Raw genomic sequence first — 27,872 nt, forward strand, 5'->3', positions numbered from 1 at the left:
TATTTAATTGACAAATATATTTCTAACGTTTAGATGTGACTTGTGTTTCATTTTATAAGTTTTTTGGAAATTTGTTTAAAGTTCGTAACTTTCTTATTTCAGAGCCAAAGTAAAAAAAAGTTTAACACGGTTAATTTTTAAACAAATTTCTGGAGTCTGAGTTTTATTATCGACAAGATGATGCATATAACTTTACATCTCGAAAGTTTCGCGCTAAATTCGATCGAACAAAAATGTTTACTAAGCGTATCGCGCGCAAGACGTCGTTCGATATTCACGAGCCGACATCACTAAACGGGCCATTAAATTATTCACCGAAAACCATAACGGCCAGTTTAACCCCGAGTCCGTGGAAAGCTGAAGCAGAAGCTGGACCACGTGCGCGCGCGGACGCCCGGCGAAGAGAGACACCGCGTGGACAATAATTCACGTTTTATTTCCTCGTCCGCGGAAGAGGGGAAAGGGACACGCAATGATAAAAATGTCGCCGCGGTCGGACGCGGCGGATCAGAAATCTTAATATGTCCGGACGGGTGTCCACGGGTGGACCGTTGAGAGTCAGCGATTTCCAGCCAATATAAATGTCCTACATTGATTTAGTTCTCCCTTTTGGGCCCGCCTTACGACCTCCCGTCGTGCGGGAGGATGAGAGAGGGGAAAAAGGCGCCGACCCGCGTCGCTGGACCAAACCGAACGGAAATGTCTCTGTCAGGGAAATTAGCCTTCGAGGATTTGAAATAGGACAGAAGGATGAGCGCGCGCGCGCCTCGTGCCACCCTCTTTGCGAAGCGGATGTTATGAAACCTTCGGAAAATTGAGCACGTGATAGTCATCTCACGTTCTAGATCAATCGCGTCGTCAACGTCCGCGCTCTCTCTCTCTCTCTCTCTCTTCTATATATTCTTCGTATACCTCAAAGATTTTACATGACCATAATTCTCAGCACGTCCACTAGCTTGACTCACGTTTATTAATCTTTATTATACGACCGCGATCGGCAAACTGAATCACTGTGATTCATTGCTTTATAATTAAAGAAAGTGATATAGTTACGTTTTCCGTACCTCGGAGCATAAAAGCGCGAAATATATACATAAAAAAAAAAATGATCGAATTTCTGAGGCATTCTTTTACAGTAACTAAGAATTTAACACTAAAAGTGAAATGATGGTTCTCTCTCTTTTCCAAGTCCATTACAAATTTTGAAACCGATGATTAGTTTCTCTTCATTTCACTCGCCCTTTCGTACAATCATTGTTAGATATACGTAGGCGGAAATGAGTTTAAGGGTACCACGAGGAAACGAGACGATGCGAGAGGGGGAGAGAAAGAAGGAAGAAGGCGAGGGATGTGAAAGACGGAGGGTCACTATCGAAGAGATAATGGATCGTCGATTATCCCCTTATTAATTACTACGGTGAGACGTCTACCTGTCGAGCAAACGAAACCAGGTGCCTCGCAACAAAGTAACAAATTTTTTCCTCTTTTCCCTCCTTCCCCAATGAGTCCTGGGAATTCTTCTCACGTGGAGAGCGTTATAATACCGTGTTTCCCATAGGGTATCACTAAATTAGTACAACGCGTCGGAGTATAACGTCTTCTCTTATCACACGATCTCTCATCGTCTCTCTTGCAGAAAAAAAAAATGTTCTGAGAACGATAACAGCGATCGATCGACTCGACGTCGCTGCTAATTTTCGTGGCGCAGAAATGCGATTTATTATTTTACGCCAGAACGAACACTGCGATAATAAATCCAAACGTAATTGGCGAATCGATAAGCCTTATCGGTCGCGGAGCCGTTTATTTCGCCACGCCGCACGCCACTTTTTCTCTTTTGTCGGCGTAATGGGTTAATGGTGGACATTTGTAAAAAAAAATAAAAGAAAAAAGCGAGAGAATAGATGCAACGGTCTTCGCAGTTATAATGGGCCTCGTGTGTCGTAGATGACGGCAAGATAATTTCAGTCGACAGCCTCACGCGGCTTCCACACACACACACACACACACATATTTACGCGCGTGAACGCACGTGAGCGTGCAACCGACTCGTTGCGCGACGCGTGTTCGTAATCCCCACACAAATTGCCGGCGTCACGCAGAAGTACACTTACTTCTGGCGATATCAGTAATAGAGAATAATTCAGACAACAACAACAGCTCAGAATTCAACAGAAATTTGACGAGCAACAACGCGTTTGGTGACTAAACGAATCGATAATATATGTCGCCAATAATAAATCGATAATACAAGATTGTCATATTCTGTAAATTTTTTTACGCTATATACTGTTTTTTCTTTTTTTTTATATTATTTAGATATTCAATACTTATCATCAATGTTACAAATCGGTCTTGTGCAAAATATTATTTATTCAGCAAAAGCAGAATATTCTGTGTCTACGTAGACGAGCAGAATAAGACAAATTTCTTCATTATTACTTTATTTGTTTTTACGGTTTTTGTGACAACAAATTTATCGGACGTGTAACATGTCCGATTCGACGATTCAACGGACCATTTGCGATAACCGTCGCAAAATGTATTCCGTCTGATATTTATGCACGCCGGTTAATGACGCTCGCGCGTTTACTTCCCCTTGAACTTCTTGCGCGCCGCTGCGGCGTGCTGGGTGCAAAATCTTAATTCGCGACGACGCATAGGGGCGCTCATAAGACGGGCAGGGAGAAATGTGGGAACTTCGTGGCTCGATAAAAGCCGTTTAGCACGCTATGGTAATGACTGTCTCTCCTCTTTTTGTAAATTTATGTCTCTTACAATCCTCCTTCCTTCTTCCCCCGTGAGCTACGGAATGACGATAGTTTCCCATGGCGAGAGAAGCAGGCGGCCGTAAAGGAAATACCCGTAGATGGAATAGGCATGTACTTACGAAGAACTACTTCCGGTTACGTTGTTGTCTCGAGGAGACAACGGCTGCCAAGAATCGAGACATCTTCTTTCCGAACGAAAGGAAGATCGAGTGGAAATAACACTTGCACTTGTACACGACGACATCGAATTTACATAATTAAGGAACGAATCAAACGAACGTCATCGCTTGTAATTGTACAATATATGCAACACACTGTTGACTGTTAACAATAACAAGTAGCTCGATTACATATTCATCATTTGTATAAAACGCTATTGTATACTAAAACTTCTTTTAGTTTTATATTTGATACGGTAACACATTTCTGTCCCCAGACATTGTCGTACATAAAATATTTATGTATGGCGACAATGTTACGTCAAGTCATCATCTCCGCGCGAGAAACTATCGAGAGATCCGATTTCACGGAATAGCACTTATCGTATCACCGCGAGCATTAAAATATCGCCGACCACCGAGGGCGTGGACCGGGAGAGACGGAGCAGTCACAGCAATATTCGAGATTCGTTTAGTGGACGTTATTTCATCCGTCATCCAATCGGATGTTGTGCTGACGTCGCGGTAATTAAAAAGACTTCGTATTTATTTGACCGACGAGAGAGAGAGACGATACAAGAGAGTATCGCGCGATGATCCGCAGTGAAGTTTCGCGCGTCGAAGTCTCGCTCCATCAGCTATAATTCTCTATTCGCTGGAATGTACCTATTCTTGTCTTCTTTTTTTTTTTTTTTCAACGGGAGCGATTATACATCTCGTAAATCGCGGCGCGATGTTATTCCTCCGAGACCTTTGCGACGATTTATATTCGCGCGGACCAACGTTAAGAAGATCATCCTCTAGATGTTTTCTCTCTCTCTTTCTCTCTCTCTCTCTCTCTCTCTTGCTCTCTTCACGAGGTTGCGCTAAAAGTCCGGCCTATGGTTTTTGCGGGAGGATATTTTTATGTGCTACGCACTTCGGCACGCCATAATCGCCGGATGACTAAACGCGCAGTCGCGTGTAATTTTCGCTGAGCTGTCCCGAATATCTCTCTCTTCGAGACAAAGCATCCAGCTTCGTGCAGATATAACGTCGTTCGTTTTTTTTCTCGACTTCAAAATTCGACGCCAAAAAAAGAAACGATTGCTGCCGCGCGTCGTCATCAACCGCCAATTGTGCAAACAGGATAAATGTGATCAAGAAGTTCCAATCGGAATCAAAAATACACGAATTAAGAAACGATTCTGATATCGTTCTCACGCACGAGTTGTCGCAACAAAGTGTTTTCAAAAAGAACGAAAGAAATGGAATAATTTCGAGACATAAAACTCGAGAAAAAAATGTGTCATTTCATATATAAATGATAAAATAATTAAAAACGTGCGACAATTCCGAAATTCTTTTCGTACGAACCTTTTGTAAATTTCTGTTTGACATTTCGAACAACATATGATACGCACAATATAAGTCACTTCCGAAAGATGTATAGATCGCTTTCGAGAACGATCATCGTCGCGTAACCGTTCGAACGAGCTTTGTTTTAATTGGCGATCACTAATTGTTAATTATCAACGGTATCCACCCACGGAAACCTGACGTTAAGGAGCTTACGGCCATTTACACGGGACGGGAGGACCCGCCTCCGCAACAAACGTTACACCGATCGTAAGGAGGTGCGCACGTCAGTTTACAACGTTATAACACCACAAGGCAGGTGTGCATATGTAATTCCGTATGGATGCCTCTTCCTCCTCCTCTACGAGACAGCACGTGAAAAGAGACCAGAGATCCGCGACGGTTTACATTATTTATTAGATGTGTCCCCGACGCATCGAGAAAGAGAGAGAGAGAGAGAAAGAACGAGAAAGAGAGAGTGAACACAAACGACTGCATAATGAACAATTAGCCGGCTGATACGCGTTACGTGATAGTGTTTTTTAATGAGCTATTTACGTCGGCGAGAGACGCGTGTTTTTTTTTTTCGTTGATTTACAAATTTATTGCAAATGCATTTTTATATACATTACCGAATTTCGAAAGAAAGATTCATCACGAAACGATATTCTCTTCGAGTCACAAGACACTTTTAATCGCGCAAATATTGACATTGCTTTATCAACGATATTGAACGCTACTGAGCCGACAAAAAAAATATGAAACTTCGTTAGAGTTCGTCAGTGGAAAGATACGCGCGAGAGTATAGAGTTCTTAATTACACAGTCTTGTTTTGGTTCACAGAGTCGTGCAAAAGTGGCGATAACAATTACCGCGAATCCTATATCCGCAAAGGTATTAAAGAAAAACGCAATTATTAACTATTAATACCCACTATCCTCAATGACATCTGGCGACAGATGTGTGTTACAAATTTAGGAGACACAAAGAACTCGTCGTCTCTGTGTACAAGGAACAATAGTTCGCCGCGAGGACAATGAGAGCAGGCGCGCGCGCGAGTTTCCTTTTCTCAACTATACATATATTGCTGTACCCAAACGTCGACTCACTCGACGAGAATGTGATCACTCGAGAGCCGATGTAGAGAGTCAGAATCCCTGCCGCAAAAGGATCAAATCTACGGAATCGACCGCTCCCCCGCTTCTCTCGAAACACCCGATAGAGAAAATATCGTGTGCGTGTCTCCGTCTCCGGGGGGAAGGAAGAACCGAGTCACTTCTCGAGAATGTGATTTAAGTCCGCATAAAAGACGACGTCGCGCAGAATTACAAGCGACACGGCAGTTCCGTCCGTCGATACGCCGACAGGAACGAGAACCTTCCTCCCTCTCACCCGCGCCATCGTCGTGTAGAGAATATCGAACGATCGCCTTGCGTTCTTCGCGCGTCCATTTCGACGTAGCTCGGACGCGAATTGCAACAAGATAAACTCGCATTCCTCGTAAACGTGAAATAGTTGCAGGATTGAACAAATAAAAGATGATAGAAAAAAAAATTATGAGACGCTGCGCGAAAAGAACTCCCCGCGAATCAGAATTGACATGTCACGAGAACGTCGCCAGAACGATCTTTCCTTCGAAATAATCTCTGCACCGAGGAAATCTAAGAAACATGAATAGGGATTTAAGTTCAAAACGACACGGCGGCGAGGAGCAATCCGCATGAACGAGGCCGGGATTACGTAATGGCTCGCCTTACGATTACAGTTATCGAGACGGAAATCTATGAAAATCCCCGATGTTAACCGCGGGAACCAGTCCTGAGAAGCTGCTGCTGACATCGTTCCCCGAGCCGAATCCTACGTATCTTCCAAATGGGTTGAAGTGTTCTACAATATTTGAAATTATTATATTCTCGAGTTTGGCGCGGACTTTAAGCTCGCGTATCTTATTTGCTCTTGCTTTCTTCCATGCCGTTTCAATGTAACGATTTTAATTAAAAAATTGCTACGTAACAGTTTTGTTTTAAGTCTTTTTCTCTAAGCTCTTGTAACAACTTTATTTAAATACAAAAGCGATTAGATCTTACTGTAACTGCGATAAACAGAACGACGCAGTCACAGACGCGTGTGTGATGTTATCGCAAGTACTTTAACGATCTCACGATCTAATTAATATAATTGTGCCGCTGAGGATGCGCATGAAAATGCTCCTCTCCTCGCTCGAGAGTGCGCGAGCGAAAAAGCCGCTCCTATTTATTTGCAATTCTCGTCGCGAGATACACCTGCAAGCATTAACTGCGACCGTGATCAATTAATTCCCATTAATTGCGAGAGAGACAAGATACATACGGCCGATGAGTTATGATTGAATCGCGATAACGGACTGTATCCGCTTACAGTAAATTAACCGGATGCTCGACCGCGACGATGCGTTGTCCCACTCTGTGTCGCGAAAAGAATTTTCAATTATCGACGACGGATACATATCGACGAACGTACGGGCGCGACATAATCGGATTCATCGCGCGTCGGATTGATGTAATATTTCTCTCAGACTTGCTTCCCTACGTATATTTTTCTTAACGTGTACCTCTCTCTCTCTCTCTCTCTCTCTCTCTCTCTCTTTCTTTCTCGATATTTCGCTCGCGATAAGAAAATCTATTTCTCACGCGCGAGATGACATTTGAGAGATAAATTATTACAAAGGTGGGATATTTTATACGTAAAAAGTACACACAAAGGGACATTGACACAGAGAAGAGGAAGACGGGAGATTCTTGGAATTCCATGGAAATATTCTTTCACAGGTGGCGACGGTGGATGCGACGTTTCCCCTTCGTGTGTGTCTTTCGTATGCAACTGTGACCACCGCCTAATACGCGGCGCGACAGCACATACTAATTAGCCCTGCGAGCGAAACGCGCCATGAATACAACTTCACCAGGAGGAAGAGAGAGAGAGAGACAAACATTGAAGATATGCGAGAGCCCGAGGTTTGAGAGTTCGGGAACTAAACCTCCGGAGAGATACTTTCAAGGACCAAAATATTCGCTTGTTGTTTGTCGTGAAAAATACCCGGTGAGAAACGGATCGCGGAACGACAACAAAGGATCTTTCTTGACAAATTGTAGAAGAAACATTCTATTATTTAGTTTTTCCTAAAATAATAAAAGATATGAAAACATAAACCCACGCTGGTTCAAAATCTCGTATTAACGTTACATCAATGAAACCGGAGTTTAGAAAATAATCTTGAAAAAGATCTAAAATTTCTGTGTTAACAAACAAAAAAACAAATTTTCTTTTTAATGGCCGTCCCTTATTGCTCATCTATTCGAAATCCTATTCCTTTCTTACAGTTGCCAGGACTAATTTTTCTTCGCTGCGGGATATCGACCCGCAAATTTTTTTGAGACCCGAGACGAACACGTGCTTTAATGTGAAACATACGCTTGACGGACGTGATTAACACAATATTAGGAATTCGAAGGGTCCCAGTGTGAAAGAAGAGTCTTCGAAATCTTATTATCAATTAACGCGTCCTTACGTCGCGCTATCTGATCTGAATGCGCGACGCGCATGTGTTCTTGAGACCCGTAAAAATACTCACATCGGCAATTTAAATCAGCTTGTTTCAATAAACGAGCAATGAGAATAATCATACTGTGGAATCTCGCCGCTTATCTCATTGTTCCCGGCAACAGATTGAAAGAGCTCGTATTCTCACGCCACTCACTCTATCATGTTACATGTACACCGCTTTCGATTCTTTTCATATATTTACCCCGCTTTCTTGCCCCCCGTATTGTTTCCAGTAATTGGGCGACGAGCCGAGTTGCATCATCGAACCGGTTCCGGACAAACCGCTCGGACTGGACTCCTGAAATCGATCTGCCGCGTTCTGCATCTGTCCAAGCTGATTCGGACTGTGCCGACTACCGTTGGCCGTTATCAGCGATGAGCTGCTGGCTCTGGAATGACCGCACGTGACGACCTGCAGCAGGTTCGAACCGCCTTTCGCGAGACCCGCGTTCATCGTAACCTGCTGCACGTGCGTGTTGTTCTCGACGTACCGCTGATGGCCGATGCCACCACGCCGAATCTTGTACTGACCGCAAGCGGCGACTTTCGATTCCTGACCGGGTTTCACGTCGATTCCGAAGTCGCTCAGCTTGAAGTTCTGTTGATTCATCTTGAAGTCCGCGTTATTTTTAAAGCTCCGATCCATCTCGACTCTGGAGAAAATCAATCTCGGCGCGGATTATCTCCTATCTCTTTTCTCGTCACTTGATCAATTTCGATACTCAACAGACGCGCACGTATTGGCGCGATAAATAAATGTTGAAATATTAAAAAAAACGCGATTAAAGTTTTAATTTCAAAACTGACACTTATCTAAAAGCTATTCATCTAGATAAAATCACAGGTTCTTGTAAAATCACTTGAAACGTTTTGTTACTGCGCGCAACTCGTCTTCGTGATTAACTTTTTCTACAGAGCGAGATTCTTCGGTTGGCAAGCGCGCGCGCTGAGTGAAATAGGAGGTGAAATTAATTGCAGAGAGGCGGCGCAGTTTGTGCGGTGATACGTTTGACAATTTACCACCAATCACGCGTCGCTCGTCGCCTTGACATGGATCCGGTCCAGCGTGCGTAAAGTTTCTTGCAAGATGCGATTTTATACACGTCACGGACGACGTGTATTCCGGACCGGGACCGCTCTTGAATGTCTTCCAATGTACAAGCGCGAGTCGAATTTTCACTCATCTGGCATGCTTTCCTGGTTGGCGCGGATTCTGTCACCGTCCAAATAGCAACCGTAGTAAACGACCTTGTGACGGGTGTCACGAGAAGCAACACGGCCGCTATTTATCACAGATACATCGGACGACAAATTAACGTTCGTCAAATAAACACATTCGGCGAAACCTGAGAACTCGCCTATAATCGAAGACCGACGCGATGCAATTATCGCGCGAATCGAATCAAGGCGCAACGTTCCGTTACACTCTTTAGTTCGCGAACTGAAGCCGGCGATAATCGTTAATCACCAGTGAAAGTTGCGGCGCGAAACGTTCGAGTTTCGCGATGGAAAAATCGTCCTCTGAATTTTTACCTCGCGAAACGAGGCGGCAAAGTTTCGCGGCGCGATTCGAGTCGACGACGGGATTCATCGTCGACGATAACGATCGCCATTGGCGCGTTCAATGTCACTGATAACGATTATATATTTATTAAACAAATCACTCATTCACACCATATATTGATACTTTTCTAAGTAGAGTGTTTTGAAAAGTTCACTTTTTTTTCCACACACGTACTTCGACTATTAAACGTATCGTAACGTTTCATCGGAAACAAGAAGATCCTTTATATAAATCGGATCGATCGTGTTGCTCGGTTTTCACGGGACCGATCGAATCTCTCGTAAACGCGCGACTCGCATCGACGCGCGAGCGCAATTGCATCACACAGTGTCACACACGAGACTGTCACACGAGTTCGCAAGCGCAGCGGTCCACTCATCCGATCAACTCTCTCGTCTATTCACACATCGAGGATTTTTTTTTTTTTTCAGCGCATGGTATTTCCAAATAGCGGATCACTAATGCCCACGTATACGCGCACATACGCGTGACGTCCCACGGCGGAAACAATCGAGGTGAGAGGGACAGAGAAAGAAAGAGAGAGAAAGAGAGAAGATTAGAAGCCAACGGCCAGCTGGTTAGCCAGTAGAGAGACGACTGGTTTTGTGTTACCCGACTCGTAGGCTACACACCGCACACGGCACGGAGGAGGCTGGGGTCCAGCAAACCCCTCCACTAGCATACACAGCAAGTGTGCTTGTCCCCCCCGTAGCACGCACGTACGTAGAAGTTTCGAATGCGTGTGTGCGTTCCGATGCACTCTTGTTCCTTGCGTTTGTGGATGTGTGCGCTTTTCTCTCTTTTTTCTCTCTTTGTCTTTTCTCTTTCTTTTTCTACGAGAAGCTCAACAGTCTCGTTTCGCGCGCCTATGACAGAGATGCAGACGGAGCAACTGCAAGCGTTGCACTCCTCGTGAGAGTCGAGTAACGTCTACGTGCTAAAAAAAATCGTGGGAATTAAGATAAAGACACGAGCGAAGAAAACCGAGAGCGCCATACACGTCGTCTGTGCAAATGTCATATTCAGCAATGAATATTCTTTTAATGTGTGCGCAACTGCGTTATTAAAACTGAAGAAGATATATATAGAATATTGAATTGCGGAAATTATTACTGATTTTATACGCGCGATACATTTCGAATATTAATTAAGAGGATTTATGTGTACGCGCGGCTATTGATCTCTCGTTCAGCGGTTTTAGACGTAAGCACAGTCGATCGGGTTACACACACACACACAAAGAGAGAGAGAGAGAGAGAGTCAAACTGCGAAAGTGTAATGTAACGTTTCAGATAACGGCTAATTCTGTGTAATAGCGCAACGTTCACTCGATAATAATGTAGATCATAGAAAAGCACAAACGCAGACGGATATATTGATTCGAGGGGACGAGCGAACTGTTTACAACGGTTGTCTATCTGCCCCTCGTCGTTTGCCACGTCGGATCATTAATCGTCGGATCGATGCGATATCTTAATCGCTTATATTACTTTTTGATTTTTTTCTGCGAAAGGTCAAATACCTCGGAGAAGCGTCGAGCATTACTCTCGAGAGAACCCATCAGTCGTGTTTGCGATAACTATCGATTCGCGGTCCGCACGATTTGCCGGGATTTGCGAAACGTTTAATTCTCAATAGTTCGCCTTATCAAAAATCGGCAAAAAAATTTGCCTTACCCCTTCTGTGCTGCGCTTGGAATAACTTCTACCTAGCTAAATTGTTTCCTATAAATGCCCATGTCGAGCGACGAGTAAAAGTTGCTGGTCGTAAAATCGAGAGAGCGCTAAAATTTCAAATTGAAATAATGAAAAACTAAATCTCCTTTAATAAATTAAAAGAGAAAAACAAGTTTCTTATAGTTTTGTTATTAATTCGCTATTTAATCTCGTAAAACAGCAAGCCCGCGTTGTTCACCAACAAACCACACACACACACATAAGCACATGACCGTACGCGCGCTCTCTCGAAGCTTCGAAGATGCAGTTGCATTCCGCCGCATCGCGCGCCGTTGCATCTCTTTCTCTTTCCATCTCTCGTTGCGCACCGTCGCGGGAATACAGAAATAGTTTATCCGCGGAGGGATTTCAGGAGAGGAGGTCGAATAGAAAGAGAAACACAGAAACGACCAGAAGGAGAAGAAGAAACAGAGGAAAAGAGAACAGAAATGGAGAGAGAGAGAGAGAGAGAGAGAGATCGCGAGAGAGAAAATACGAACGGGAGTTACGAGTTACAGCGGAAAACGGTGGATTATGTGTGTTTAACCCTCCCCGGCCTTCTGCTCTCCTTTTCCACCCCGCTCGCTCGTCGTCGTCGCACAAACGCGCTTCCGAAAGCTCCCGAGTTATGTTTGAGCACGAAAAGTAAACTTCGACTTCGTGGCGACGTGAGGCGCTTTGTGAGGATTAGGTGGCCGCCACCGGGTGAATCGATTCCTTTGTTCCGACTTCCGCGGCGGCACGGAATTGATTCTCCGCCGGAATCCGCTTCGTTGCATCGGCGGACAAGCGTCAAGGTCCGAGACGGACCTTCACTCTCTCTTGTGCATGCGAATATTTATAAATATTTTGAAGACACTCTGGAAATTGTGAGAAAAATAAAAAAGAGAGAGAGAGAGAGAGAGAGAGAGAGAGAAAGAGGGGGAGAATCGATTTGTAGTAAACAAAGCCGAGTAACACACGGTTTTTAATTGCTAATTATTTATACAGACTTAGAAAATATTTTTCAGCTCACGTCGGGTAATCAGTCATCGCTCGTTTTAATTGAGTCCCTCTGGAAATTCGACGCGGATAGCGAAACAATTTAAAAATAACTCTCGAGCATCCGAGAAAAGGCTGATGAGCCACAGTAACCCCAAAGTGTTCATTATTTCGGGAACCGCGCGGAGGCGTTCGAGATCTCTCCCGACGCGCGATGCGCACTCGATGCTAAAAAAGACGCGCGAGTGCAATTAAAAGGTCAAACGAAGCCACGTTCCGCGACGGCGATTTCAGGCTTCCGCGGCGACCCGAGCTATTCGTCGACGCGAAGTGGAAGCGGGAAGGTAATACCCGAGGAAAAACCAGCCGACACGTGCAACAGGTAGAGGGAAGTCCACGCCAGAGGCTCGGTGCAAGTCCGAGAGCAGCAGGCTGCGAACACCGCGAGTGCGGTGACGGATCAGCGACGGAGATCGACGCGAGATCGCTTTCAGCAAGATTTAAGTCAAGGTGAACACTACGAGGGAGACCCGACACTCTGTGGGGAGGTCGACTGTGTAACAAGGGACAATTGCGGCAGTCACGATAATTGTCTCGTCGTGTCGCTATATTCCTTTCCGTAAAACCATTAACATCGACGTGATAATAACGGAAATAAAAATTGAGAACAACTTCAAAGCACACTATAACACACTCTTATTCTATGAATACATTATCGTTGTGTGCGCGAAGATCGCGATGTCTCGCATTGGCCCCTTTCAAATTTTTCTCAAAGTCTTCAAAAATGTTTGAGTGCAAAAAAGTTACATATCTCGAATTTGATAAACGTACGAATGAGATCTTTTTTTCGGAGAAAAACAAGAGAGAGATCTCTCTTGCATGATCTAATATAATAACATTTGAATATACGCGTGTAAGGCTCAAGTCCCCCATGATGTATAGAATTAAACATCGCAATTTTACGGTTCAGTGACATAATGGATATCGTGCGTATTCCCATTGCCTTTTCCGCTATCTGTATAATGGAGATACTAATCGCGCAATCGGTGCGGTAACGCGTACAGGTAACGAGTAGGTGGTTCAACGTCAATCTGGATCAGATCGCGAAGTGAAGTGCGGTAGCGAATCGAACAACGAGGCGAGAGCGGAGCGAGCGAATGAACGAACAAACGAGCGATATGCAACCAGCGTGCGTCGATCAATGCTTGTGTCTTGCCGGTTGCTCAACAAAACTGGCAACTTTTACCGCGCTCTGCCCGCGAAGTGCCTAATCACACCTTCACCTAGATATCTCGATGATTACGCGACGACAACGACGACGTGTCCTTTCAAATCGAGCGAGGCGCGATAATTCAACTACACGTCGACAGGTTGAACCTTCTTTCTCAATCCGTCGCGAATTGTGATAACAAAGTTGAAACCGGTTCCCGATAGATCAAAAATGTATTGTAACACAAATTGTGCATAGTGCACGCATGCCTAGTTGGTGCGTGGACAATGTTTTGAATCTTTACATACGCAGAATAAAAAATTTAAAACTATTTGCGCAATTTTTTAAAACAATTTATATGATATATATGTTTCGCAGTTAAATTATTTGTCGCATATTTCTTTTTTCACTATATGTTCCTTCGCAAATTCTAGTTTTGATCGTAATCAAACGATCGTTAAGCGTAAATGCTCGATCGGAGCGCGAGATTACAGATTCGCGATCGCGCGAAATTAGCACGAGAGATCGGCCGACACTCACGATCGGATAAAATCTCGATTCTCTCCCTTACGAGATGAACACAAAATTTATATATCGCGAATGCGTTCAGCGGAAAAAGAGAAGAGGTAATGAAAAAAAGCGCCTCATTCTCTCTCTTTCTCTGGGTGGTTCAAAGACCGTCTAAGCGTATGCGACTCGGTCGTCCCCGCATGATTATGGTCCCATTCATGTGCGACCAGTTCGGTTCGGTTTCTTCTCCGCACCGATTTCAATCTAAACCCGTGTGTGCGTTACATATAGGCGCGCGGCGTAACGTATCGTCGTCGTTCCCGTCGAGTTGCAAATGCAGCTCTACTTGGAACAGGCGGAACGAGAACGTTCACTTTTAACGAGGCGGACTGCGCCGCGCGGAATGATCGAGCATAAAGATCGCATTGCGAAACGTTTCTCCTTCTCTCTCTCTCTCTCTCTCAAGAAAGGAGGAAGTCCCGAGATTAATCTGAACGATGGATTTGTACAAAGAGGAATTACATAACGATCTTCCAGTAATAGAATCTCTTCATTCTGTGCGATATTTACGTAAAAAAATCGAGAAGAGTTAAAAAGACAGAATCTTGTTTTCGATCTCGATGGGAAATTTAAGTTGCTTAATTGCGCGGAGACTTTGCAATTCGCGAATAAAAAGAGGAGAAAAAAACCACGATTAAACGGCGAAAGGGCGTGTTCGATACGTACATTTTCCATCAGTGCTGTACCGGTTTTAAAGGACTGGCGAAGGAGACGGTCGGAGCAAGGAGAGTATCGCACACGCACACGCACACGCACAGGTACGGACGTGGGTAGCCGTGATGAAGGTGCGCGAAAGATAAAGAGAGAAAGAAAAGAGAGAGAGAGAGAGAGAGAGAGAAAGAGAGGTGGACTAGCCACTGAAGAGTAAACTGGCCAGACTGCCTGCCGCCGACACAGCGCAATGCTGTTAGAAAGAGAGGCGCGAGGGAGACAGAGACAGCGAGACGAGGACAGGAGGAAGAAATTGATAGCCAGGATCGAACAAGCGAGTAGGACGAGACGACGTTGCCCGAGAGATACACTACGCGTTGACGGCAGTTCTTTTCCCGGTAGAATGCACCGCGCGCTGCGCACGGCCTGTCTGCGATTTTTGTATCCAATGTAATAATACCAGGTAGAAGAGAAGAGAAGAGAGAGAAAGAGAGAGAGAGAGAGAGAAAAACAGAGAGACAGAGAGAAAAGAAGGAGAGAACCAGCCAGACGGCCTGTCGCCGACGACGGCGCATTCGTAGGAGAGACGAACGAGGAGGAAGAGATCAAGGGACGAAGAAGTGAAAAAGGTAAACGGTAAGGGCAACGGAAGGACAGAAAAACCGATCGCCAGGTTTTACGGAACGTAGCGACATCCGAGAGAACTCGCCTTCGTCGGAGAACTTCATAAACGGCACGTTTATTTTATGCGCAAAAAACTTTTTTTACCGACATACAAAGCATTTTACCAGTATCAAATAAAAATGCGGATCGTTATTTATTATCAAAGCGAAAGGTTAATCACGAGAAGAGAGGCGTGATTCTGTGTCCGCCAAAATCGTCAGATAAAAATAAATAGACAATTACGACTCAGAAACTTAATGCCAAAATTATCCTAGGAAATGTGTTTGAATTGTAAATATCTAACACCAAAAATGATTTATAAATTTGCAAAGTCACAACACTTTGTATATCTAAAGATACCTTAAATTCATATCGTTTAATTAAATCGAATTTGCCAAGCTTAATAAAACCAAAAAGTTATAATACATTCGTAATCGGATTGTTCGATAACCCGTCCGGTCTATCTGTAACTTCCCCGATCGAGATTTATTTCCCCTGATTTTAAGCGCGCAATTAAAATATCAAAGTTTTCTCCCCCTCCCCTTTCCCGCCCGCCCATCTGCCACGTCTTGACGCACCGAATAATTCATTGTATACACCAGTTGCGTAAAATAAACATGTTATTTACCGCAAATTTCACGCGCGTTGAACATTGCGTTTGACGTACCCCGCGTGAACAGTTCGCCGCATTTTCGACGGAAACAACAGCGCGCCTCTTTGCTGCCTCGCCACGCGTTTACACGATCATTAATTATTAATTTTCAGTAATCATTAATTTGTTTAATGAAACGCAACCCTATTATTTCTGCATTATAGTAGAAAACCGGATGTTTACCAATTTAAAGGACGTCACATTATTTCAAATCGTACGCTTCGACATGTATAACTACAAATAACACCGTATATAATTCATCATTAACGCCGAGATTCGCCGGATGTCTGAGACACACTGTGCGTGTAATAGCGCAATACCGTATTTAAAAAATAAAAAAAAAAAAAAAAAAAAAAATGTGATTGGTAGTATTCGTGGCTCGATCTATTCGCGAGCCAAATAGTTTCAGACCGCAGAAAAAATAGCGTCACCGTGCAATTCGGTCCACGCGAATTTCGCCGACGTTGATTTCGCTGCAGATCCTATCTGTCGCCAACAAACCGTGACAGAAACAAAGGTTCTACAACGTAGATAAGCACTCTCGTGCAGAATTGCAGCGCTTAGATACTCGACCGATTTCTAGCCCGGCGGTCCGATACATCGATTAGATCATCGATCAGAGAGAGCCGAAAATCAATTCGGACACTACATGGGATATTTGTAAAAAGAAAATATACTTTTTGTACTTAATATACTTTGAACTTTTGAAAGAAAATATACTTTTACTTTTTAACGGAGATAAAATTTGACATGTACGTTATAGAATTTACGACGCGTTGGAGCACATCGAGTCGCTCTTTTTGTAATCGTAAATATACAGGAACCGCTTGTAAAAGTCCGCGACTTTCTCGACGACGTCAACGCGAGTCTTACCGATTTTTCCCGTCGAGATTTACAGATCATTCCACGTGGCGCGGTCGAAGATTAATGAGCTGACTAGGTAAACACATAAAATGTATATTACAGCTGTATAAAGAAGCGGCATAAACACGAGTGACAAATATTTCCCGTGCGCGAACCGCACCGCGTGTAGAAAACAACGAGTGTCGCCGGGTAGGCGCGGTGTTAGAAAGTTGAATGAATTAAGCACGCCCGGTGCGCTTATGATCGCGCGCGTCTCTGCCCACGTGTTCACGTTTTCGTAACAAACTGGGAGGACTCACGTGAATCCGGTTGTCGATCACAATGTTCACACGAGAGCATCGTGCACTTTGTTTTCATTGACAATCTCGTCGTTTGACTTACCTGAAACAAAGAAAACCAATTTACACAATTAGAGAAAACTGGTTTATATTCCCCCGATAAATTTTTTAATATCTCTAATTTTTTATCAAAAAAACTTCTTGATACTTTAATATTAAAAATTGCGCGTACGATCGTCGCTTAAAAATTGATTTCTATTTTTCTTCGCAAGTTGGTTTCTTAGCGAAGATGCGATGAAGAAGAGAGAGAAAGAGAGATATTACGCGAAATATTGGTGGAATTATTCATCCAGAAGAAGCGTTGAATATTCACCCACTTCCGGCGACCGGAAACGGCAGCGCAAAGCCATTTACGCGAAGACCTCCCAGCGATTAACGCGATATATAGCCCCCGGAGAACGGATTTCGCTACGGACGTAAGCGAAGACTTCTTTGCGAATCAACAAAGAGAAGAGTAATGGAATGCATCGTTCTTTCTTCACCAAGGCCAAGTGACTCAATCGCGTGTACGTACGTTAGTTATTCATTCAAATAAAATGTCTATTTCAACAAAACGATTGTTTCTATCATGCGCTTTTCTTCCAATATTCTTGTCCAACATTGAATAATCAAAATTAACGCGACTAATAATAAATCTTGTAACGATACGCGGCGAATGAATTATTTACAAGCCCGACCGGTGTAAATGAGCCTCGCTCAACTCAAACTCGCGTCGACGACTGTGTGCGACAGCGAGTTTTTCCGAAACGGGACAAACGCGACAGGCCGCCATTTTTGTCGTCTCAAGAGTCCGACCGTTTATGGAATTCACGAGGAAAAAGAGCGCGAGCATCTTTCGTACTTTGAAAGATTCATTAGGCACACGGCGAGCAACTTCTGCCGAGAGACAGAGAATTGTCGGCGTGTTGTCCGAACTTGGAAGAGTCGAGAACACGCGGTTTTTATACCCGATGCCCTGGAACGAAAACAATCAATGTCATTCCCGCGACTCGAAACGTACAGAAGGAAGAGAATTGTTATTACACTATCCGCGCGCAACTTGTACACAGAAGGCGTGTGTAAAACCTTCGTCCTGTTGAAATAGAAAATGTCAAGTCTCTCAGGGAAGGACAGCGGTACGTTCTGGTCGCTGAATGTGAATTTCGTAAGGCCAACTTGCTGCTCCTACACGTCTCTTCAACGCGCCTACGAGCCGCTTCTGTATATTTTACCGTCGTGTCGTCACGCTAATGTGTAAACACGACGTACAAGCGCCTGACGAAAAGCGCAGACGTCCGCGATGTTTTGACCGTAAGCTTTCGATATATCGTACGCGCGGGCTTCAACACGTTTTGCGAACATCTTATCTTAGATTTCAAGGAACGGTGTGATGTCGATTGTAAGTTAAACCGCGTTCAACTTCCGCGACGCGCCGCTTTAAAACGACGGGCGGTTGTCGCGCGACCGGAAATCACCCACGCAACGGGTGACGTAAAAGTGTGTACGCGTCGGGCTTTGATAAGGGATCGAGTGGAGGAGAGAGAGAAAAGGAAGAGCGCGCGGGATGGGAGAAGGAAGCGGGGAGGGAGGAGGTGAATGGGAAGGGTGCGGGCAGTTTGCGGCGATAACGAACAGAACGTCGATTCAACGACACTCGTAAAGCCGGACATTTAACGATGGCGATTTAACTGTCGCTGCGCGCAGCGCGCATACAATGTGCTTCTAGCCTGGTCCTCCCCGCGCGCCACGCCACCCTGCGCTAGCTGCACAATAATAATTATGGCCCCGGCTACGATTGTTTATGGAGGCGGCAGTTAAATTACCACCGGTTGACGTTACACGGACATTTCGGCGACTGCTTTCCCTCCGTTGTCGCTGTAATTGTTATTTAACAGTGGTCACCGCCGTTTCCTCTCTCACCCACTTCCCCGCACGCGCGCGCACCCTCTTGTCGTTCAAATTCGGTGTCGCTTCGAATTAAGTGTCGCAGTTCGCGTTCGTTATTTAAATACTCGGTATAAAACGAGAAATGCTTGAAATCCTAGGCAATTTTAAACAAAAGTTTGATTTTCACACGAACAAGAATTGATGAACTACTTAAGAGCGCAGAAGATATTCTCTGACAGCACACAGATAAGACGCACGTCGAATCTCGCCGCATCTTCCGCGAATTTATGTGGCAGTGTCTTTCCCGCGAAGTTTTGCATGCAGATATACGACTCTCCTGCTGACGGACACTGACGTCACCTTTGGTCCGTTGCGCTTCTATCGCGTGCTTTTTCGTTATCGCGATGCATGCGGATGAGACGCGAGATAGATCATTTGTTTAAGATCTATTTTAGAAGCGACTTGCAATGTGTCTTTGCTTATATCTCCGTAAAAAGATTTTTAAACTCATGAAATATACAACGCATTGTTCTTCGACAAATCGAGAGAGAGAGAGCGACGTTACGCGACTTGATTTAAATAAACCAACCATTATATCGTTAAGTTGATTACCGGATTGTTTATAGAAACTCGAGCGACTTGCTTTAAGTAAATCGATAACACCTGTTCCTTTATTTCGGCGAATAATCTAACACAGGCCAACGATTACAAATCCTAAACATCCGGAAGCTATTACTCAACCGTGGGACACACGAGTTCCTATCGATTTATCATCGAGACGATCGCGGCTTGAGCGCGGCTGGTAAGGTGTTGCGCGAGTTTCTACGTAGATGACACGCAAACAATCCTTGACAGGTCACTTGACACCAACGTCAAGTGTTTAATGCGAACGCGCAGTCATCAGGTGGATATCTCGTGTCAGTTACGCGAGCAAGTCCGACACGGGAGTAACGTACCCCTTCATTGTTTGTAAAAAGTGAGTTTTAACCACAACACACACTCGTCCCGAAACGCAACGATATAATATCTCGCAAATTGTTATCTTTCACATCGCCACCTAAGACCGCAATTTCTCATCTACTGTTGATTCTCCAAATATTAACATTTTTAAAGTGAATATCTCGACAGTGTCGTAGAGTAGACAAAACAAATTCAGGAAGACTGAAAATATTCGAGCTCCTTTCCAAAGTGCGGTGGTGTTAACAACGCGATTCGTCCCGCGAGCTTCCGTATAATTCGGAACAATTCATAAATTTATTGCGACAGACAACACACTCATCCTCCCTCGATTTCTCTTTCTCGCTCACCCTTTCTCATTTCATTCTACTCCCCCGGTTTTCCCGGACCCTTCCGTATCCTCGTTCTCGCTCTGTCAATGTGGGATTGAATCGCCCGAGTCGAGTGGTTGAAGAGAGAAACGGGGGAGGAGAAATAGAGAGAATAGAAGAGGGTGAAGTGGAAGAGGCTGTACCAACTTAGACACATTAAAAATTTAATAACTCGCGCTCGGTCGGTCGGTTGGTAAAGTAGGTAGCTATTCGTCGAGCAGAAGAGGAGAAGGATCCCTTTAAATCCAGAAGCCGTCGCGATACCCAGCGACACTCAATTTGTCTCTTTCGCAATTTTCAAAGATGAACGCGGAATATCAACTTTCGAAGTGTCACTAATTAAATTCGAGACACCGCGAAGAAGAAAATTAAATTATATTCACACACAATCACAATGTGAGTCGCATTAAATATATTAATTTGCAAATACTTTAGCAAATTTGAATTATTTAGATTTAATTTAAAGTTATTCAACTTTGTAATAAAATAACTTTTGTCATGTATACTTCGTTCTTAGCTATAATTTTTTCTGTGGCGTAAATTATTTAATGATTTTAGTGTCGAGAATAATCGCCACGAAGTGAGAGACACTGATGATCGAATTATGGTCATCTCTGTCCTGCAGCAGTACTACTGTATCATTTATCTTCTTTTTACTCAACCGTATCGTTAGGTTCTCCCCGTTCTGCTGTTCGCTTAACAACAGTAAAGCCATCTTCATTTCACGATTTAACTCACTTTCCTGTCCTCCTTCTTGCTCTCTATATACAGAACGTTCCACGCACACACTGTAAATCCAATTACCACAATTTACGACAGATGAGAATGTCGTAAAAAAAAATATCCCTAAAAAATAATATCCGGCGTATAATATGCGCGTAAATATTCTGAATTTTTCGCTCTCTTCTTCTCTAATTGTAAAAATATTCGAACAAAAATATCGACAGTTTAATTTAATAAAAATTATAGTTTTCTTCAATTCCTCAATTCAATTTTAACGGTACTTCTCTCGTATCCAATCGTCTTATTCTCGCTCGAGCGAGAAATCCGATTGATTCTGAGACACCCAGTAGCCGACGACTTCGGCCTCCTTCAATATGGCTCTAAAACTTCTCTCCCACGAACGTTCTCCGACCTACCCTCGTTCTCGCCCCCTTTTCCTTCTCTCCTCTTCACGGTAGTCGTGCTACGAAACTGCCATAAATTCGTCTCCTTGTTGATCTTCGGGAGTTTTACGGCTCCGTATGTCGGGTGTACCAATAAACGGAAACCTCGCCGCCGCGCGTTTGTCGTACGGATCAAACTGTCGAAGACCTCGGCTCGCGTTACATTTACAACCCAAACGCCGGCATCCGGGGAAGCTCCCGAATCAAGTATCGTACGCTTTCCTTTTTCGTCTCTCTATTACCAATCTGGCCGGGGAATTTGTCAAAGAAAAATATAAAAAATTTACGACTCTTCCTCTTTTTTCCTCCAATCTTTCTCGCGGATTATAAAATGCGAAATGATTGTTAATCCTATCTCTTTAAATAAATGAGAAAAAATGTCCGAAACTGCGAATTTGATATCAATGAATTTAGCTCGCGAGATTCGCAACGCGCGTGAGAAGCTGCGGGTGACACGTTTTTCCGTTATTATTAATCGCGCAACAGCCAGATAGCGAGCGATTAAATTCATCGGCGGAATAATTACCGCGGACGCGCGCGCGGCCCGCGGTTCGATTAAATCATCGGGCCAGGAATTTAAATATCATAACCCGTGAGAGCGAGGAAAGAGAAAGAGAGAGAGAGAGAAGAGGACTATGAATTCGTCGCTCGGCTAAGATAACGACCTCGTGAATTCTCGCGCGTATATCAGTGTCACATCTCGACGAATCGTTGCGCAATCACCGTCGCACAAGCGCTGATAATGGCGCGGGGTTCTGGAAAATGGCTATGCATTTCGAATTATGCCAACCAGTTAATTTTCCACGTTGATTAAATCGCAACGGTCGCGTGTCATCATTCTCCGGACGAGCGTCGACGATAATGTCGCCGAATGAGTTTGTTCGAATAGCAACGTGGGTTCTCGCACGCGCGTATCGCGCGAACGCAATCCAAAATTCGTGCCGTGCACAGCGCGCGGCGAATGTGATTTGCAATTTTAATGAATATCTCGCTTTTCACACACCCGACCGCTGTTTCCCAATAATATTCACAAATTTGCAGAATGACTTTTACCGCAGCCGTATAACGCAACACGGCAAGCGGACGGGCGGGCGGGCGCGCTTTTGACACAAATTTTATTTTATTATTAAACATACTAGAAAATTACCTGTCCAATTAAATACGTGTTCAACTTTTAATAATTAATTATAATTAATTGTTAATTTTAATAATCGGAAAATGGGCAAGAGTCACTATTGCCCGTTGCGTTTCGATTTGAAATGTTTTCCGATACACCGAAGAGGGCAAACGCGCGTGAACGAGAGAAAACCAGGGCAACACATCTCGCGCCTGGCTTCGTAGCCTGCTCTCGAAACGGCAACCGTTTCTACGTGTCGCTACATGCGACGAGGGGCAGAGAGAACGCCGCGCGTGTATTCCGCTCTACTAGCATGTTCGTAGAGGGTGAGAGAGGTGGGAAGAGCGTTACGACGGGTGCAGAGAGAGAGAGAGAGAGAGAGGGTGAAGCGGAGGGTGCCTGGCTAGAGGCATTATAGCGCTGCTACAAATCATAGGGCAGTCCCTCTCCCCTTCCTCTTCAGTTGGGGCAAACGCGTGTTCTGTACGTATGTAACGTCTACGTGTGTCTATCGTGCGTGTATAAGCGCGTCCGTATTCGTGTGCACGCTTGTGTAGGAGGTCGGTAGGGTCGGCTGACAGTGGGACGTTATACACTCGAGGGGAGGGAGGAGAGTACGGTATCCACCCTGTGGATACGAGCAAGGGTGGGCTCGTTCGCCCCCGAAAACTGCTCTCCTGCCACAACGCCCTCGGGATTGGAGTACGCATCGTTACCGCTTTCCCTTTTTCAACCTCGTCCCAAGCTTTCTTTCCTCGCACTGACATTGCCGTTTACTTTCGCGTATCTTTACCGCGCGTACATGTATGTGTCCGTCAACACGGAGATGTTAATTAAAAACAAGGAGGGAGAATAAATATAGGGGACAGTGCGATACGCACAACAGTATGAATCAAACTGAATTATTTCACTTTTTTCTCAAATAAAAGATGAAAACACGTGTTAAAATGTTTTCCTGAAGTGTGACATAATCTGTGCGCTTTTTTAATTAAGAATATGATTACGTTTCATAAATTGAGTACCGCGTAGATAAAATTTTCTCTTAAAAAGATTTTCTAAAAACTTATTGCCTTCTGTTCAGTTTGATTTCTACAAGTTTACCAATGACAATAGACCTCGTCGTTTGCTCGTGGACATTGAAAAAAAATTGTATTCATTATGTTTCATCAAGAAATCGGCGCGACCCTCCTCGAGATACACAGATAAAGAATAAACGACTAGAGGCGGAGAAGCGCGGGGAAGAAAGGGGAGGAGTGCATCGAGAATTAAAGCGTTTCAATTATTTGATCGGTCGATAGAATTATACGCGTCGAAGCGGATTTAGATTGAAACAGAATGAGGCGGATAGAGAGGGTGGTAGCGACGGAGAGAGAGCGAAAAAAAGCTTCTTCCCCGTGAGGGTACGGGGACACAAAGCCGATCCCAACGACGACGCACCCCCAAGCATTATACACGGTGTCGGAAATTGCCTTACTTGCCCCGCCGTTTCATTGTTATCCGACAATCCTTTCGGTTCCGATCATTCTTCTTAGTTCGTTAAGTTTTTCCGCTCGATGCGAATAGAACTCGTTTCTAAGGAAGTGACCAAGTATGTAATAAATAACCCTTCAGCGAAAATGATGTATAGTTCGTCCGTGAAAAATGTTATCGCATTTGTTGCGCCGTGCTACTATCGTATGTTCGCTGGAGCGCAAAGACATTTCGAAAACTACAATTGCAAAACAATGTGAAGAATGTTTCTTCGTTCGCGATATGACCTCGCAAATAAGAAATCGAAGAAGAAGAAGATACGAGGAGAAAAAAGATCCTACCGAAAAATGCGTGTGTACACACAAAATGCGTGCGTAGACACACGACCAAAGACACGTGACTAAAGTACAGTCACGTGTTGTTTTTCCATTCCTCCCTCTCATTATTTTTTGATTTTGATTTTCACGCGTTATTTCTGACATCTCTCATATGTGTATTATATGGTTTATAAGACGTATATACTAGCTGTCATCGCGGTGACAGGTTGTGTTCACTGACACAACATATTTAAAATAAAAACAATAATAGCGTGCGCATAGTGCGCGCCTGTGTTGTACCAGTTAAGATTAAAATGTGTCTGCACATACTTTTCATTTGCCGTGAGCAACTTTTATTTTCGTTGCTCGTTAACTCGCGGCTCATTCATAAATTAACAAGTTCGAGGAAACACCTCGAAGAGAGAGAAAGAGAGAGAGAGAGAAAGAGAGAGAGAGAGAAAGAGAGAGAGAGAGAGAGAAAGAGGAAAGAGCGAAGCAGTCGTGGATTACGGGAGGGATACGAGAGGAACGACGACGAAAGCAAAACCGGGTTTTCGAGCTAATTAGAAGACCAGTGCCGACTCTCAGTAATTAATGGCTATTTTACTATCGTCGACTGCGCGCAAGACGCTTTTTCGACGAGAAAATTCGCGAGCGAACAATAATGCCCAAGGTTGAACGACAACAGTCGCGGCAAACGAACGCGTGTGTCGCTAATATGCGCATATTAAAGAAAACATTAGTCTGATAAATGTGTTAATAAAATTCAGAAATAATACACACGCGTTGTACAAAAATATATTTGCAGAGTGACATCACATGATAATTTGCAGAGCAAACATCACATTGAGTTTGAAATTTATTATTTCCGTGTGCGAACCATCGAAAATTGAACTCGCGGAAATTATACGGGTCCCAATCGCCAGAGATAAGACGTGTGTAAAAGGGAAATGGTACAGTATGGGGTAAGACCGTTCGCGTAACGTAAAGTGTATTAAAGGCGAAGTATAAAAGTTCAGCGACGCGCGAATTTACGAGGCGCGTGCGGGTGCGAGATAAATATCTTACGGCTCGCTACTCCTCGCCATCTTTTGACCCTCGCCAACGAAGACTGTTTAGTTGGTCTGCGTGTATATATATTCACACACTCGAGCACATTTCACGCGAGTGGGTGATTAAACTCACGCACATAGGAAACATTTACGCGCCGAACGCCGGTATAATCGGCACGCGCGGTGAAAACGCGTTAAACTGACATTCGGACTTATTGTTCGCGTTTGCACGACGAGTCGAAAAACAACTGAGATATCTCGCGCGTCTGACTATAGTTATATGGTTGAGAATGCAACGCAAGGAGACAATTTTGCAGTTAGTGAGCATTATTGGATAACGCGCGCGCGCGCGCACGCTCGTGAAGGTTACGATGTATACACACGTAGCGTGCGCATCGTTAGCCGGAATATAGATCACAGCAGTAATTAGCCGCGCGCTACAGTGCTGTAATTTTATATCCGCGATCATTTCGAATAATTTTACGGCTTTTGGAACGACGACGTGTCTCGCATTACCTCCGATGTTGCAAAATATACAGATAAGTAATGACCGTTTTTTTTTCTTTTTTTTTTTTTCGTAAAGCGACACGAGCTGCTAGCGTCACTGAAATTTATATTAACAATAATTCTATACGTTCGTTTTAATTCGCGCCTCAGTATTTTCACATATAACGTTTCTTTCCTCTCTCTTTTTTTTCTGAAATATACTGTTCTCGTGCAAACATAAAATCCGACATTTTTCAAATATTTCGTCACGTGTATCGTTTTATCGGAAGGTCCGTTTCTACGGAAGATCTTTTTTACGGAACGAAAGAATTTTATTCGCGAACGGCGTACAAGATACCACGTCTCTTTTTTTCGTCTCGATTTCTCGCGGACAGTAAGGATTTTTACACAACGCAAAAGTATTTCTTCTGCGGTTTGCACAGGAGCGGCGTGTAATCACAGCTAGCACCTGTGCGTGTCGAGCACGCGTCTCCTCGCGAAGCGCCACGAACAACATGTTGTCCACGTGTGTGTATGTATAAATATATATTACGTACGTGGCGAGAGCGAGAGAAGAGAGCGCAAAGAGAGAAAAAAGGGGAATAAGGAGAGCGAGGGGGAGAGGAGAAAGGCGAGGAACGGGGAGAGAACCCGTTACCTCAAATTACACGGCTCGGTTTATTATTTATTGTCGGCAATTTCTGCTTCCACCGAGAAGGTGCATCCGACCGACGATCGAAAGATGATTTGTGCTCTGGACGTTCTCGAATCCGCGCGCTCGATCAATGAAGAGACGCGCACCAGAGAGGAGCGGCCTCGCCACCTGTCGATCGTTCGTGAATCGCAATTTGAGAGTTTCTTTCTCGCGGTCGATCTTCCCCCGGGTTCGTTCTCTTCTCTATCAACGCGGAAGCGGCAAGTACAATCTTTCGCGACAATTTCGCATGTGATGCAATAATAATAATAATAATACTAACGTGTATGTACATAATTAAAAGGAAAACGTCGATATACATGCTATATTCCAAACGGAATAAAACGAGAGCTTATAGAAGAGACGCGTACATATCGTAAGGAATATAACGTTCCACTTGGCGAATGCAATGACCTCGGCGCGGTGCATTCTGACTTATATGCTTTCTGACATTTTCAGATATTCAATTACCGCGACACGAGATATTGCGCGCCGAGCCCGCCGCAAAAACATAATAAATCGCTCGCTTGCTCGCAGCCCGCAATATATACGGCGTTCTACACGCTCGAACGTGTGTCCTGATGATACGCGTGTGTGCACACACGCGTGTAAATCCCGCACGCGTGTGTTCGTATTCCGCCGTCTTGTACGCACATATCGATACCCGACTGCGGAGCAAGCTCGAGGGGTCGATCTTGGAATGCCAAGCGTGCAACGCGCGTTCGCGCTCGGCAAGAATCATGCCGCAATACCGGACCGGAATCCAGAATTCAAATCGAATTGGTTTCGATGAAAATCCCCGAGACGAGGAAGTTGTTGAGCGGACTAACGGTGAAGTCGCGCTTAATGCCGCTTGTGCCGCCTTAATACCGCGGAGTTCTGTCCGTGTCGGCCCGCTTCAAGCTTTTATCCGTTATTTAAAGACGTTTTCTCGTCGGCGAAGAGTCGAAAATACATTGCAACACCGAGCGCAAGACAAGATTCTTGATAACTTGTAAATTACGAAGGTGCATTAGCGATGAAGATAGGCGCTAACGAAGATCAAGCCGAAGAGAGAGTAAAGTAGCAGTTGATACGACAAAATGTGTGTAAATGTATAAAATACCACAAATATAAATAAGTAAACATCGTATCACATTACACGCCCGAAAAACCAAAGATGAGAAGAAAAGTGCGGAACAATTCGGTGCGAGTGATAGTTTTTCCGCTAATTATTCCCGGGAGATCGATTCGCCCGACTTTATTACACCGCTCTTGCCCGCACGCGATTAAATTACGTCTATATGACAGCGCCTAATTTTGTTTCAGCGCGTACTAAT

General features: G+C 44.3%; 1 protein-coding gene across 9 annotated transcripts in view; it reads right to left on the minus strand.

Moving 5' to 3' along the window:
• Positions 1-27,872, minus strand: part of LOC109853506 (transcription factor 12) — a 71,082-nt gene that overhangs the window by 16,717 nt on the left and 26,493 nt on the right. For 4 of the 9 annotated variants that reach the window (XM_020425708.1, XM_020425709.1, XM_020425706.1 and 1 more), the window contains exon 1: positions 8,052-9,995. The exons of 1 other annotated variant lie outside the window; for it this stretch is intronic. In XM_020425708.1, the coding sequence (XP_020281297.1) occupies positions 8,052-8,495 (444 nt within the window). In that variant the 5' untranslated portion in view covers positions 8,496-9,995. Of the gene's footprint in view, positions 1-8,051; positions 10,001-27,872 lie in introns of those variants that run through there. 4 more of the 9 variants (XM_020425712.1, XM_020425705.1, XM_020425707.1 and 1 more) reach the window with 4 other exon arrangements.

Source organism: Pseudomyrmex gracilis, unplaced genomic scaffold, assembly GCF_002006095.1.
Source record: "Pseudomyrmex gracilis isolate BER0280 unplaced genomic scaffold, ASM200609v1 scaffold_50, whole genome shotgun sequence".
In the NCBI taxonomy this organism is placed as follows: Eukaryota; Metazoa; Arthropoda; class Insecta; order Hymenoptera; family Formicidae; genus Pseudomyrmex; species Pseudomyrmex gracilis.